This window comes from Artemia sp. Qi Xiang Cuo, chromosome 11 (assembly GCF_049724085.1).
Source record: "Artemia sp. Qi Xiang Cuo chromosome 11, ASM4972408v1, whole genome shotgun sequence".
Lineage (NCBI taxonomy): Eukaryota > Metazoa > Arthropoda > Branchiopoda > Anostraca > Artemiidae > Artemia > Artemia sp. Qi Xiang Cuo.
The window spans coordinates 71,527,452-71,544,439 of NC_142804.1; the positions used below are offsets into that span (position 1 = coordinate 71,527,452).

Here is a 16,988-nt window from a genome sequence, read left to right on the forward strand (position 1 = left end):
TGATTCCGTGGTCTCCCATTGCCTTTCCTGTGCTCCTTAGAACGAAGTCCCTCAAAATAATCCATATAAAGGGGGATAGAACACAACCCTGCTTAACTCCTGATGTAATACAAAACCAACTGCTAATCTCATTTCACACGTTAACCGCAGCAGTGGTATTCTTGTGCATAGCACAAATCACTTTAATATATTTGTCTGGTGTACTACAAAAAGATAAATCCTTTGCTAAAGCGCTCCCTTCAACAAAATTGAGCGCTTGTTCATATTATATAAAAATGAGCACCAAAGGTGTTTAACAATTCAGACACTTCTCAATTAATAACCTAAGAGTGAAAGTTGGGTCGACACATCCTCTACCTTTTCTAAAACTGCACTGCTCTTCTCTTAAAACTTTGTCTATGGCATCTCTCAGTCTAAAAAGTATCATATTACTAAGAAATTTGCTACCTACAGAGACCAGACTAATGCCTCGATATTTACCACACTCACTTTTATCACCTTTCTAATAAAGTGGCTTATTTAAGGTTTTCTTTCCCTTTTTAAAAATCATATTCATAATCTTCAGTAACTTATTTCTAACCTCAGAGCCACTATATTTAAGAAACTCATTTACCACACTATCAGCACCTGGAGCCTTATTATTTTTTAACCCTTTTAGTACTGTCGCTAATTCTTCTTCACAAAACAAATCTTCCCTCACATCCAAGGTATCACAAACTTTTTCATTTTCCTCTATATCTTTTCCTGCAACTCTATCTCGGTTAAGCAGGCAAGTTCTCAAAATGTTCGGCCCATCTCTCTTTAGTTTTTTCCTTATCGCTAATTGCGACCCCCTTCCTATCTTTAACTGGGACAAGTCCGGTTACAAGTACTGTTATGCCGTCTTGCTGCATCTTCCAGATCCTCGGCAATTTTATCCATGGCCTCCACTTCACACCTCCTTACTTCATATTTTAATGCTTTCTCCACTTTCGTTACTTTTCTTTTGTTTTCATTCGATTTATCACTCAGATAATTCTTGTACAAATCCTTTCTCCTTTCTATTAAACATAAAGCTTTTTCACTAATATTCTTAGCTGCAGTTCTAGTTTTCTTCCGTAATACACCTTCAGCAACTTCACAAATTATTTTTCTAAAATTATTCCAACCATCTTCCACATTATCAAATTTTGAACTCTCAAGTTTAGTATTCAACTGTTCCTGGAAAGTTTCTCTCAAATTCTCATCCTGGAGTCTACCAACATCATAACTTCCCGAAAAGTAGTTACCCTTCCGATATTTAAGTTTTAAATTAACCCTTGACACTACTAGATGGTGATCTTTACTTTTAACATCAATAGCAGCACTCCTATGTACCCTAGTATCTTGTATTGATCCTGCCAGTCTTCGGTTTAGTATAACACAATCAATAAGGTTTGCTGTCTTACCATCACGTGAATACCATGTTAACTTATGAGCCATTTTATGACCAAACACCGTATTGGTTATAACTAGATTGTTATACCTACAAAATTGCAAAAGTCTGTATCCATTACTGTTTTCTTTTCCTACACCAAATTTACCTAGACTGGGATACCATCTATCCCTATTTCTACCAGCCTGGGCGTTAAAATCTCCCAGTAATAACATCATATTTCTACCTGGGACCCTGTCTCTTTGCTCCTGTAACTGTAAGTAAAATTCATTTGAGTCCCTAGTATCTCCGTCAGTCGGTTCTACAGGGGCGTATACTACTATAACTGATACCTTGGACTTTTTAGTCATAAAATGAGCAATTAGTATTTTATTATTAATACCTTCCCAGCCTAAATAAGACTTAGCAGCTTCCTTATTCGTCATGAGCCCTACTCCCTGTCTATGTACCCCATCCTTCCTGGCTGAGTAAACCAATTCTATATCACCTAATTTCATGCTTCCTACCCCTAGGATATGAGTTTCTGAAACTCCTAATAAATCCAGTTCGAATCGTCTGAATTCGTCAGTCAAAATGTCGATGCGATAGTCATTTTTTAATGTCGTAACATTCCAAGTTCGAATTTTCATGTTCTTTAAATCATTGAAAGTATTTTGACTTCAGGAAAAGCAATGATCCCGGATACCAGTGCAGGACGGGATCACATATCTTCTCAAGTCTAAACCAAAGTGCTTAAGCCGGCTTAGAACTGGACAGCAAGAAGTCCCTGGGACCTCCATGAATGGAGGCTTTGTGCAATCCTGGGCCCATCTTGGTCACAACATGGTTTTCAGCACTTGGCGATGCTCATCTATCAACATGCCCATCTTGGTCACAACATGGTTTTCAGCACTTGGCGATGCTCTTCTATCAACAAGAATAGAAATCCTGCACAGACAGTCTCAAGCCTATTACCTCCGACTCATTATATAGTCATGCCTACAATATTATGCTACTACGGGGAGGCAACCCATAATAGATAAATTAGCTAGGAAGAGGTTGTTCAGCCCAAAGACGCCCATCAAAACATACCAAGCCCAGAAGAATTGTCCATTAGTCAGAATCCCGTGCGAATGCTGCGTCGTTTACGACACAGCATTCGTTTTTGATTGAATGGTTTATATTCTAAATAATGTTACAATGTTTCTGCGTACACAAAAAATGGTAGAATTTTAGGAAAAAATAATAATAAAGTTTTTACTGTATGTATTTAATATCGATCCTATTATGTTTCATTTTAATAATATTTGATTGCTCAGTTGTACAGCCATCGAGACACCACTGACATCTAGTTTTTACAAGGTGTTACAAAAATCGGTTAAAGGGATGAGGGCTAAGACAAAAAAAGTCTTCTCTTTTTTTACTCTTATCTAATGATGGTAGTTTTTAGAGCTTAGGGTTCATACGATTCTGTAAAGTAAAAAACTAAATAAATAAAATGAAACATCGAACAATATATGTAAAAAGACACAGATGTCAGAACAAATAATAAACTACACATTTCGAAATTGAATTTAAAACATACTACGCATTTTAAAAAATGCATTGTTAAAATTTTATTTTGTCAAAAATCAAATGGCGTCTTATTTAGCAGAATGTCGAATTTTCAAAATATCCAGGACATAATTTTTGTAACACAAATGATAACAGTGACGGGATTAAACCCACTCTTGAATAGGCCACTGAGTGCTGCTATTGTTATACACTTAGTGCGAATTATTTTCTAAGCTACTAGTTAGTGGAAACCATCTTCACTTGTATTTAGCAGTAGTCTTTTAAAGGCAGTATATGGTGAGCCCTACTTCAGTTTCGCCATGTTTTTACAGGTACCCAAGGCTGTACCGAGGGGGAAATACGGTCCCCCGAAATATTTGTTTTTCCGAAATACTCGGAAAAGTTTTTTCCGAGTCCGACTCGGAAAAATGTAATAAAAATGAATTTAAATAAATTTTTAATGTGGTTTTAAAGTTTTTTATACCCCCCCCCCCCTAAAAAATCCTTTTGTAGCCCCCCCCACCCTTGAAAACAAATCCTGGATACGGCCCTGCAAGTACCATCTATTGTTCTATACTTAGAGTGGAAACCCATTCGGAACAATCTGTCTGAGATCGATGTGACCTACATCCAGATAAAGTTGCAAATGTGTCATTATTAAAATTATGTCTTGTCAAAAATCAAAAGGATACCAGTGCCGCTATTTTTATACACTTAGTGGAAATCATTTTCTAACCTATTGGTTGATTGAATCCATCTTCATATGCGTTTGGCAGTAGCCTTTTAAACGCAGTATATGATGAGCCCCACGTCGGTTTTGCCATGTTGTTACAGGTACCATCTATTGTTCTGTACTTAGAATGGAAACACCATTCGGAACAATCTGGCTGAGATCGATGTGAGCTACATCCAGATAAGTTGGCTAAAAGTTCCAAATCCCGTCCGGTTAGAGATTCAATATAATTAAAACCTAAAATAAAGAACAATAAATCATAAATCATAAATATATAAAAAAAATTATTAGGGGAGAGAGAAATCAAGGGGGAGGGAGAGAGAGACGGAGGAGGGGGAATGTGGGAAAAACACCTAAAAATGTAAGAATATTTTTTTTATTTGAAAAATTAAGTTGTTTGAAGAATTCCGTTTATCAAGAGCTAGGAACAAGCTAATTTTCCCGTTTATAAGAATGAGATTAAGTACGCTACTAGATATCAGCTTTCTCTCATTGCGAATAAATACATTTATCTGAACTAGAACAAGAATTGCCATCTTTGTTCGTATTAAAAAGAATGGAAAGAAGATGGCTCTTTGACTTTAGAGTAGAAGGCTATTCGGATGTTTGGTAAGTTATTTGATAATTATCATCAATGTTTGCATTTGTTTTTTTGTCTAGTTTACCTCTTTTTTTTGTTCTTGCTTGTTCTTCCTTCTCTTTTTGGGAATTGTAAATTTTTGTTGTTCGTGTTGTTGGTTTCTTTCTTGCTAGTACTGAGTTCTACCTGTCTGTCTGCCTTGTTACAAGTTGATACGTATAAGTTGTACTTTTGTAATTCCGTGAAATATTCATTTTGTGGCATTCGGCCGTCACATTTTTGTTTTAGGCTTCATTAAAATTTCTTTCCATGATTCAACGTGTATCTTTTGGCCATTTTTTTCCCTTTTCTATTTTGTTTAATCTAACCTTAAAAATCAATAGAGGATTAAAGCTAGAATCTACTAGAGTATCTTATTTTTTGTTTAACTCCCACGTCTTCTTCACTCGGTGACAGGATAATCATTCTACATAAATTTATTTTAACCATAATGTCACCTACATTAAATTAAATTCTTCAACTCCATATTTAACTTTGGGTAGCCAAAGCTAACTGATTAGAAGCAAGGTATACTACAACAAATTACCAAACTGTGAAAATTCAGTTTTGCACCCAGTTTTGTCCCAATTCTTCGGTCATAAAGCACCTCTTGCACCATGGAAAAACATTAATAATGTATACACAAAACTTTTTATGACATCTTGTTCTAAATCAAATATAAGACACTTGGACTTTTTTTGAGTATGTCTTTGGGTAGGAAATAATTGTCAGTATTACTCAAATAAAATGCTTCATTTTCTATTAAACTTGTCAAATTTAGCGAACATCATTGATTTTTTTTTAAGTTAAAACTTATATTATCTAAAGAGGGATAACTTCAAAATTAGGTGAGTTTTATTTTTATTCTAGATTGCTTGCTTAGTTTTTAAATACTTTCCTGTCACATTTGATCAATCCAATTATTGCATGTTCTGTTTGGTTTGTCAAGTAAAGCTTTCATAATTAAACATTACAATAAATTTTTATTTTTGCTAGTTTTCACTATTTATTCCCTTTTTACATCATAAAATAGCATGATTCCAAAGGGAGGCATCCCTCCAAAGCCTAAAAGAACAGAATCGGAATATTAAATTTTATTCATTCCAGAAATTTTATCTGTTTAATGACTATGATGACACCGTTGTCAGATCAAAATAATAGGAATTTTGAAAACAAAATATTCATCATGACAGTTAAAGGGTCTACTCTGAAAAATAATCCATTTTCTAATTCATTTAATAACTGGCAACTAGAATCAATATTTATTTTTGGTTTTAAATAAAGATAGTAAGACTCATAATCAATTAAAATTACACAAGCGTAGACCATTATAAGGCAAAAACACGCACACAAAAAAGATTCGAAACTCTGTATTAACGGCATTTTTAATTTGCTCTAAGTAGCCCGCCTTTTCCCAAAGTTTTCATTTGTGGTTATAATTTACATATGTCTATATATGATTATAATAGTTGTTTATAGTTTATTCAATGTGATCATCCCTGTCGCTTATTTTCTTAACACAGGTTTTTTTGTCCACTAATTTCATTTGGGGTTCGTTGTGAAGCTTGTTTTCACAAGTTTCCTGGCCGCATATCTTGTTATGCTTCATTATTGTGCATCATTACCTTAGACATTTTTCATTGTCTTTTGCTTTAACTGTCCGGAATTATTTAAATCACTACAGACATTTCATTTTACAGACGCTATAATACCACGCCCCTTTATTCCATTGTAACTTCTGAAATTTCTAAATTACCCAATTTCATAATTATCGTTTTAGTCCTTGGTTTTAAGTTTCATTTTCGCTTGTAATTCAATGTGATTTTTGATATTTCTTGTGCCACGCCTTTTTCTTTAGCTACTCAGTGTCATTTGTCATCTTGCGTAATGTTGCACGTGTCATATATATAAAAAAATTATTCTTTCTGTTTATCCTTCACAGACTCACACACGCTAAATTAACTCGTTCATTCATTCCATTGTAATTTTATTTTTTCTTATAACTGCAGATTTCGTTGTGCAACATTTTAGTTTACAGTTCAAAGTGAGTCTTCCTGTTTCTTATTCCATTACTTTTTCTTTAGCTACTCAGTGTCATTTGTGATCTTGCGTAATGTTGCACGTCTCATGCATTAAATAAAATAATTCCTTCTTCCTGTTTATCCTTCACAGACTCAAAAAGACTCACAGACTCAATTCAAATAGAAACATAGCTAGGAATAAAATGCCAATTGTAGTGAGTCTATTTATAAAAGGAGTTTTAAACAGTTTCATAATGCTTAGGGGAAAAAAGCGTTGACTAAAAATTGAGCAAAATGAACAAAATGGACCATAAAATGAGACAAGATCAAGAGGACGACCCGAGAAATGTAAATCACAAAAAGAACAACATGGACCATCAAATATGACAAGACCAATCCGAGCAGCTAAGGCAAAGGGGATTTAAAATTTTTTTGAAGTAATGATAAACAAGAATGAATGACAAAGAAATATGCCGTTAGAATACCTGCGATAACGACAATTGCCAAAAATGATAACGACGGGTCAAAAATGATAACGAATCGAAAATGAAATGGAAGAAGAAAGAAATATGCGGTTTGAAAGTAAACAGCCAAGAAATATGCGGGTACAAGACAAGCGAGAACGAGGATCGGAATGAACCAAAAACGAAAGTGAAGAACAATGAGATAAACTTTTAGAAGATATGCGACAACGACAATTACAACGGATAAAAAACGAAAATGACACCTCATGATTTAAGAACTAAAGGAAGGCGTGATGATAATGCTAATGTGCACCTAGAGAATCAATTTTTCACAAACCTGATGCGTACCGAGTGCCAGGGCCCGGCGGCAATACCGCAAATTTTTAGACCCCGATGAAGCTATTGAAGAACGTTTTGTACATGCTTTATATTATGAGATCTCTCGTAACCTAATGGATCTCTTGGAAGAAATATTGCAGGAAAAAACAACTATACCAAAGGTTAAAAAAAATGCGAGAAATGTAGAATGATTAAAAGTGACGGCAAGAATGCCGCACGAATTAAATGTGTCAAAAATAAAACTGAAGAACAAAGAATTGTGTGGTTAGAAGACACCCGAAAGTATCTTCTGATACTGTCCAAAATGAAAATGAAGAACGAAGAATTGTGTTGTTAGAAAAAAAAGCGACAGCGGGAATCAGAACGGGTGAAAAATAAAAGTGAAGAAGAAAAAAATATTACGAAAGAAATATGGAAGAAAGAAATATGGCGTTGTTGGTAGAACAGCAACGCCACCGCAATTTTTGACACCAACAAACTGTGGTGCAAAACCCAATATAAACCTGCAGAGATGACATAAACTACGCAGGTATTAATTACAGTCATTGGGACCGTTCAATTTTATATGTATTCACTGTGAAGTTTTCCGTTTTCCTGAGAAGAGAGTAGACAACAAAGGTAATTTACTTGGATATTGCTGCTTGCTAGGTCAAATTGCATTGTGACCTCCGCAATTTCCAAATGAACTGGGTTGACCTTTTATAGGATGTCACTTGCTCTATAAAGGGTTTCACAAACAAATTCGAAACTTGAACTCCTGCTTTACTTTAGCTTCATTCAATTTAAGCAATGATCGAACAATCAATAGTCGTAGTGTTTTAGTATTCAAAGTAGCAGGACAAATTCATCACAAAATGAATTTTGCGGTACATTCATCAAAAACCCATGAAGGTGATTTGAAGGCTTTTTCACGTGGCCAAATGTACTTTTTAGACCCCGATGGAGCTGTTGAAGAACACCTTACACATCCCTAAAGTTATTGAATCTCTCGTAATCTAATTGACCTCTTTAGAAGAAATATTGCAAGACACAAACAACTATGCCAAAGGTTACTTAAAAATGCCAGAAATTACATGAAAGGTGACATAAAATTCAACCGGCCTTCCGGTACTATATATATATATATATATATATATATATATATATATATATATATATATATATATATATATATATATATATATATATATATATATATATATATATATATATATATATATATATATATATATATATATATATATATATATATATATATATATATATATATATATATATATATATATATATATATATATATATATATATATATATATATATATATATATATATATATATATATATATATATATATATATATATATATATATATATATATATATATATATATATATATATATATATATATATATATATATATATATATATATATATATATATATATATATATATATATATATATATATATATATATATATATATATATATATATATATATATATATATATATATATATATATATATATATATATATATATATATATATATATATATATATATATATATATATATATATATATATATATATATATATATATATATATATATATATATATATATATATATATATATATATATATATATATATATATATATATATATATATATATATATATATATATATGTGTGTGTGTATACATATATACTGAGCTTATTGGTACTCTATTTAATATTATTTTCACTCTATCAATGGTCAAAGGTGTTTTTTCCTTTCCAAATATTTTCCAGGAATAAAGAAGAAAATTTTACTTTCAATCAAAGATACCACCCGGGATTCCCATTATTCAGTCTGTGCTTGCAGAATTTTCTCTTTTGCTAAGGTCAAACGTTACCTGTTGTACTGAAACTAATATTTCCAACTCGCTTGATGTGGTTTAAAACGTTATTAACAGCTGTATCATATACTTCTGCTGACAATGCAATAGCGCGAGCATTGGCGTTCGGGAATCGATTAGCTCGTAGGTTATCGCCATGGCTTCCTGAAAAAAAAAAAATATAACTGGAGAATACATCCCTAAATAGATAAATTATTTCACATAAGATGACAAAATGAAAGAAAGACAAAAAATTCAAATATCTAAGAATTCAACCAAATCTTGTTTGCTGATAAACAAGACAAAGTTTCAGTTCTTACTCTATTTACCACTGATCATAAGAGTAGTTATCTAAGTACCGTTTTGCGTACGCCCCCGTACCAAACAGGTTTTTCTGGTAGTCCTATTCTACAGGTCATTACATCTTTGCCAAGAGATTTACGCAATTTCTAGTTAATGTAATATACATGTACTTTTTTTATTGATAAAACAAAACCAGCATGTCTTGTTTCGCTGTTATTCAATTATTTTTTTGTTAAATTATAATTCTACGAATTCCCCGTGTAAAACAGATTTTTCTCGTAGTCCTATTCTACAGGTCATTACATCTTTGCCAAGAGATTTACGCAATTTCTAGTTCAAGGTATATACATGTCTTTTTTTTTTAGTGATAAACCAAAACCAGCATGTCTTGTTTTGCTGTTATGCAATTATCTTTTTGTTACCTTATACTTCTATGGCGTCTCCTTACCAAACAGGTTTTTCTCATGGTCCTACTCTAAAGGTCATTCCATCTTTGCCAAGAGGACCGAGTATTGGTGATGATATTGGATTGATTGGTGATTGGGATTTGAATAAAAGGAATAGTGTTCTTTACAATTCATATTAGTAAGAGAATTGAATTCAAAGAGAATAGTTTTTATTTGCAAGGATATTAGTGGAGAAAAAAATGAGTGGTGCATTTACACTATTGGAGATTAATGATGGAACCGACAGCAGCAGCAGCAACGATATACGAGTACCTAATTTAGCTGTGGAAATAACTGCTGGCTGTAGACTATGTCTTGAATGTGACACTATGTATGCTAGATACGTGATATCATTAAGCAAATTTAAGCAGGAGGAGCAGCTGTTTTTTGCTGGAAAAGTAAATATTCTCCATATAAATAAACTTCGATCAGCGTTAGTTTTCCTATCAAAATATATTGATGAGAACAAAATGCTTAAGTGATTATTATAATTGTAATTATGTTCAATAAAACTGTTTCTAAATCAATGGTATTTTTTCTTTCTATAGTAGACTAGTGTATATTTTCTAGAGTAGAAAAAATAGATTCTGGTTAGTATGAAGTTGATCGTGAGAGAGTTAGGACTAAAAAAAAATGGACAGTTTCGAGAAAGATCGAATCATAAGGAATCTAGTTCTTATGTAAACATTTTTAGTTCTAGACGATGATTTTCTAGAGTTGTCTATTCAAAAGAAGATATTTTCTCGAGAAATGCTTGTAGATATAATCAAAACTGATTCTCCGTCATTAGACTATTGTATGAAGCTTCTATATTGTGTTCCAAATACATTTACACAATTTATTGAAATATTGATCACGACATGACAAAATGATATTGTGGATATGCTTTTAAACGTTAGTTTAGAAATTGAGGACTTTTTTTCATAAGAAATAAGGTGCTCAAGGAGGATTTACTCCTCTCTTTCTCTCTCAGAAAATTTTTTGTTGTTGCTAGCTCAGTTTCATTGTGGCAGTGAGAGTGTCAACACATGACGAAATGTTCCATACATGTCTGTTATGTATGTACTCACTGGGCAGCTGGTCATCATGTAAGAATTGAACAATGATTGAAGAGCCTGATGAAAAGTGTAGCTTATGCAACCCGTATAAATTGCATAAAGAATATGCTGTGCAAATTAAGGGTTGTAATTCCTGTGTTGAAAAGGTTTGTGACTCTCATCCTAGAGGTCACCTAGGCTCCAATTGCCATTATGATAAATGTAATCAGTGAGAGAATACATATCCCGGTATGATTGGAAAGAATCCTAACAGCGATTTTAGTTTATTGGTACGATATTGGTCTCATCAGGGTTTTAGATTGTTCTGGGAAGAGGAGCCGGGTCAACGATTAAACTGTTGGAAAAACAAAAGACCATGGTTTATAGTTCACCATTGTGAAGACACTGAGTGTTAGGATTATAAACCCATTGATTTTTATTTGGCAGTGCCGGAAGGCGATTCGACGCTTGAGGATGCTGTTTGTGATATTGCTTCAAATAGGCAAATTGAAAAATTTGAATTCTATAGAATGAATGAGAAGAGAATCATTGACTATACAAAGAGATATGACAAGAGTGAAGTCACACTCTACTGTAGAAAATGTGACCCTGACATTGCACTACATCAGGATCAGTACACTGAGAATTCAAATAATCGACCCGCGATATGCGTCTTTAACACAGTCATATTATTTGATTAAATATAAAAGAGTATAAAATTCGTTTTATCTTTTATATAATTTTTTTTTTTATTAATAAACAAAATAACAAACATCTATGTAAAAAATTAAACTAATTAAACAAAAATAAAAATTAAAAAAAATTGTAATTATATTATCCAATATAAATTAGTTCAATCGAGGTAAGTCAACTTAAATGTTTAGAAACTGCTTTTAGGTGCAGCCAATACATCTTAACATGAAAAAGAGTAGTGCATGAAAGCCACATGTCTTGGTCGTTAAATCCTGTACTCTTCCTTGATTTTGAATATTGATTGTCCTACTGCTTTCAATAAAGTTGCTAATATATCGAAAGCATAATCTACATGATAGACCAATAAGATAAAACACTTCAATATTGTTTTCTGTTTGAAAGATGTATAGCCAATGACTAGTCTTCAAAGTTGATGTACTGCTATTAACAATGATGAGGGTGTTTTCAAGACTTGTATTTTGTTCAATGAAGTACGAGGGTATGCAATATGAGTTGTAATGGGACATGTATGGATCCATACTAAATACGCTGATTATTTTTTTTGTGTTCATGTTGCTAGGTCTAGTAGAACACTGCAATCGGGGGTGATTTCACAAAAGGTTTCGAATTGACTCAATGATATTAGTATGATACTCTCAGTGAGAGCATCGGCAAATATACGCTCTAAACGTATATTCCTTGTTCGTATTATTGTCATAACTTGCGTGCCTGACAAATTAGAAACAAAAGACCCTTGATTTTTTGAAAACATTTACTCAGTTATTCTATTTTCAAATAGTTAAGAGTCATGATCTAGGGATTGTATTTTCAACTCGTACAGAGTTCTATAGGATTTTTTGTCAAATGATAGAGTGTACAGTGGAATACCATTCACTTTACACACGAGGCTAGATAGATCGAAAAAATTAAAATCATGGGGGGATTCAGTCCAGGATACAACGGCACTGACACTCGTCAAACCGGAAACAGCCATTTTTGAAGTGAATGCTCCAGATACAATCGATATCCCGCAATGACTACTATGATCATTGGAAATGAGACGGTTATTGTTGATCGTATGGGGGACAAGAATTTTAGGGTGGCTGAAGTTTGCTCTTAGCTTCTCCATAGTAAATGAAACCGAGCTAGTACCTTGTAGTTTTCAAACGTGAAGAATTGCCGATGTGATAATTACATTTGCATCGGGTGCTGCAGGAAGTGTTTTTCTCAAAATGAAATTCGATGGGGCCATCTGTAACTTTATTTTAATCTTGACATTTGGGGGAAGCCATTGTGATATATTGAATATCTCTAAATTTAATTTTCCAACTAGATAATACTCCTGGGTGACTGCAGTAGTCAACTCACCGTCAGTATCAATATCTAATTGATATTCATAGCGTAATGATTGTTCTCTAAGCTCCTTGTACGCTTTCGGCGTCATCATCACAAGTTTTATGTAGTATGCATAGTTTGATAAATTATTGCTAGTGCTCACCAATGTTCCATTAATAAATATATTAATTTGCTTGAATACGTTGTGTAGAATACAGTTTTCATAGGAGAGACCATCGCCGACATTTGGAGTTGTATTATCTGACTTTTTCTTCGCCAGACCATTTAAATCGATAAATTTTGACGACAAATCACTGAAATAGTCTTCATTAGAAAATAATTGAAAGTTTGTCTTGTAAAATACGGGGTGTTGAGGATGAAATTTTTCAGAGTAGCCATACTTGAAACTGACATCAATATTTTCAGAATTGAATAGATTCAATGAGGAAATGACTGATGGATATGATTCCTTGTGGGGTACATAAGTCCTATAAAGAGAAGAACTCCTTATTTGATCCAACAATCTTTTTGCTTTTCTTGTGTTACTGTTTATTGGCCTTCGTAGTTTTATTTCTCAAAGTACTGTTTGATTTACTTTTCTTCATTCCTGGGGGGAGACTGATGAGTGATTGACGTAAACGCATACTATTCAATCCCTCCCCATTTTGTCGAGATTTTTATTGTTCACCAACAACTCTTGCTGATGATATAATATTGTATTTAAAACTTTTCTTTAAACTTTTGTCCGACCCCCAGTCCTGGTGTTTTGAGGATGCAAAATTGGATGCAGAAGGACAGAGATATTTTCTTTCAAACGGTAGTGTAGAAAAAAAGAGTATACCAAACCAACTGCAAACACTATACCAATATGTTGTAGTATAACCCGTGTATTAGTCCAATACACTGACCATTTGACTTGGACTCAATGCACCGAGATAACAGTCAATATTGGGACAGACAAATTGCATTCTTCGATTGTTCATATTAGGTTATTGTACCATCGTTGTTCACAATGGGTCAAAAATGACATGTAATCACAGCTAAGCGTTTTTCTATGGCTAGAGGATCACCCAATTCACTTCTCAGTATTAACTGACAGAGTTCCAAATATGAAGTGTTGACAGGAAAATACAGAAGACGCTTTATATTATAGGGATTAGCAAGTTCATAAGATATTTTTTGTTCAAGAACATGTAGGAGGGGGGCATTTTAATTGCCGACTTTCGACGTTTACACAAAGGATTTATAGAACAATATGCTAGATTCCGAGGCGAAACCAGATGGATAATCAGCAAAAATATCTTGATCCATCCCGTAAACGGCGCCAGCATTTTTTCCATGGATCATATTCTGTTTAAAGCCAAGAGCATCTCTCAAATTGTCATTGAGAATATTTGTTTAAGTGTCGACAGGTGAGCTAATGTAAATCCTATTATTTTCCAATGAATAATTAAAATGGAACTTACCTTCCTTATGATATGAGATTTTTCTATTTATTATACATCACAAATCCCCCGTTCTATTATATTCAATATAGTTCACTTTGACATGAAGATATTCACTAGGTTTAAGTGCTTTAAGCTATTCATAGTTAGTATAGCCCATCCTATTCATATTGCTATTGAGTGGTATAATGTCTATATCATACTCACGATCCTTTCTCAGTATGTCAAATGTATTTTTGAGAATACAGTCGACAAGAGTCACTTCATATGCACCGTCAAATTTGATGGCGGGTTAGAGTTTTGTCCAAAAATCACTTGTCGTATTCAAGTCATTGTAGAGAGGATCGGAAACGTTGGACATGAAAGTTACATAGAAATCTTGGGGCATTGTCAATATCTTCAACAGCAATCCAAGAATAAAAATCAGAGTTGTATCCTAGCCATCGAACAAGTAACTATTCCTTACCCCTGCGACTACGTGCCTTTAATATCTTTTCAGTTTGAGAGATTTCACTATAATATTTAACTTTTTGTAATTTATAGTCATAAAATCCACAAAGAATCTCTTCATATTTGTTATAACGCTGGCGATCAGTCATTGATGTCGTTTCTTTAATTTTCTCCAATTTAAAAAATGCTGTAAACCACAAGAAAGTATCCTTTTCAAAAACATGAGTTGTTTCATTAAGTCGAACTGTATCGCCGACATTTAATTTATTATTCTTCATCTGTAATGCTTTCTCATTGGACTATTGTTTAAGAAAGGTGTAAAGTGTATCATGATCAGTATGATAAGTCTCAGTTGGCGTAGTGTTGGACAGCGATCAATAAGGCCATTGATTATAAATCAAAATGATTTTATCAATATCATGAATAAAAGCTAGCATATTTTTTAATGTATACTATCTTGAAATTAAAAGTTAAATATTTCTCATCAATTGTTCGGCCAATGCAGCCTTTATAGGAATGTGACTATGATAGAGCAGTGTACTATATTTCTCTAGTACTTTTGCAACATGAGGATTAACAAATTCACTACCGCGATTCGTTTGAATTTTTTTATATGAATCCTGTTCGAGAACACTTTCAATGGCCTAAGCAACTTCAACACCTCTCTTTGATCGCAATGGAATTGCATATGCATAGCGACTAAAAACACTGATTGCAAGTAGAATGTACTTGTACGTTGTATTGTGACGTCTTTGAAGCTCATCTAGAGTCAGGAGATCTGCTTGCATTATCATTTTGATAATGCGTTCATTTTGTAGATAGTCTTGTACTATATTAGTGCAAACACTCTTGACCTTGGCAAGACGGGAGGTGGAAACTAAAATCCCCGCCTCACCAAAATATTCATTAGCATAATTCTGAGCTTCAACAATTTTGAATGAATCCAAGATGTGTATCGTTCACGACCCTGTTTTGTACTGGCTGGTGGTGACGCTGACTTGATACGTCTTCGCTGTAGTATCACTATCAGTGATGTTCTAGTATTTTCTAAAATTGAATTGAAATCTTCTTCTTCTTCAAGTTCATATTTTAATGTTGTTGATGGTGACGGACGTTCATTCAATTTTTTTTAGAATTTTTCTATTGCCAATAAGACTTTTGGGGAAGTTTAATGTATTTAGAAAGTTGTATAGACGAGTGTCAAATGATAATAGTCCTTTACGATTTGTAACCATGTCATACATTAAATCAAGTACATTATATCTTTTTCCTTGAATTATAATTACTACTCAATTGCTCCCAGCTTGAATTTCATCAATATCCAAGAGATAAATCGGGAGTCGTTTAATTTTTTCACGATATGTTATGGGGCTAAGAATTCCCATATTAAAAAAAATTGAATACAAGTCATCCTTCATTTATTGTATTCCAGCAGCAGCAGCAAATTTTTGAGAAAATGATTCTTTTTTTGGATCAGCAGCAGCAGCAGTGGACTTTGATCAAATGTGTTTGTCCACTCGACGAAGTGCATCTTGAAGTAAAATCAGTTTTTATCATCATCAATAGTTTCATTGTCATCAAATTTACTCAGATTGTCCTCAAAGTTTTTCACGTGTGAGAGAGCGAGTTCTATTGGAGTCAATTTATTTGGTTTTGCCATTCTCTAGAGAAAACTGTTTAATAGTCCTGCAATTATTGTCTATAAAATTGAGAAAAAGCTACTGCCTGCCTGAAGAAGTCGCTTCCATTTAAAATTCTGTCATGTCTTTTTATAAGTACCTGTGCGTAAACATGAACGTTATTTATTTTCCTGCCGTTTAGCTACATTTGATAGTTGACTTTTACCCTCGGTCAAATTTAAACAATCTTAATATATTAGAGTAATGAAATTATTGTCAATATCATGTTAGAATATTGCTTTTCTAAGCTGAGTTGTTCATGTGATCAAAACTGAAAACAAATGCCTATTTTAATTTACTTTCTTCAGTGTTATTATAGCGACTTATATATCCTTTTAGCGGTCACAGGCAGATATACTCTAATTTCCTTGTTAAAAATATCTGTGACTAGACGCAGATCCTCAGTTATATTTTTATTAAGATCCAATAGGATATAACTACGGGGTTCATTATGTGCCTGATTTAATGCCGAAAGAATAAATTTCGGGACAACAGTATATATTTTCTTATTTAGTGTTATTTAGGAACGAGAATCACGAACAACTCTGTGCATAAGATAGTAGGTACAGTTCAAAGCAAGTGTTCGCATACATTTGCTCTGAT

The 16,988-nt window shown here is 33.1% G+C and overlaps 1 protein-coding gene across 1 annotated transcript in view; it reads right to left on the reverse strand.

Annotated features, from left to right (window-relative positions):
• LOC148947306 (peroxidasin-like) overlaps positions 1-16,988 on the reverse strand; it is a 170,545-nt gene that overhangs the window by 65,084 nt on the left and 88,473 nt on the right. Inside the window, exons 10-12 of the mRNA XM_089096565.1 lie at positions 14,723-15,005; positions 9,016-9,162; positions 3,684-3,917 (exon numbers count right to left, since the gene is read on the reverse strand). Coding sequence (XP_088952691.1) covers positions 3,684-3,917; positions 9,016-9,162; positions 14,723-15,005 — 664 coding nt within the window. The remainder of the gene's footprint in view (positions 1-3,683; positions 3,918-9,015; positions 9,163-14,722; positions 15,006-16,988) is intronic.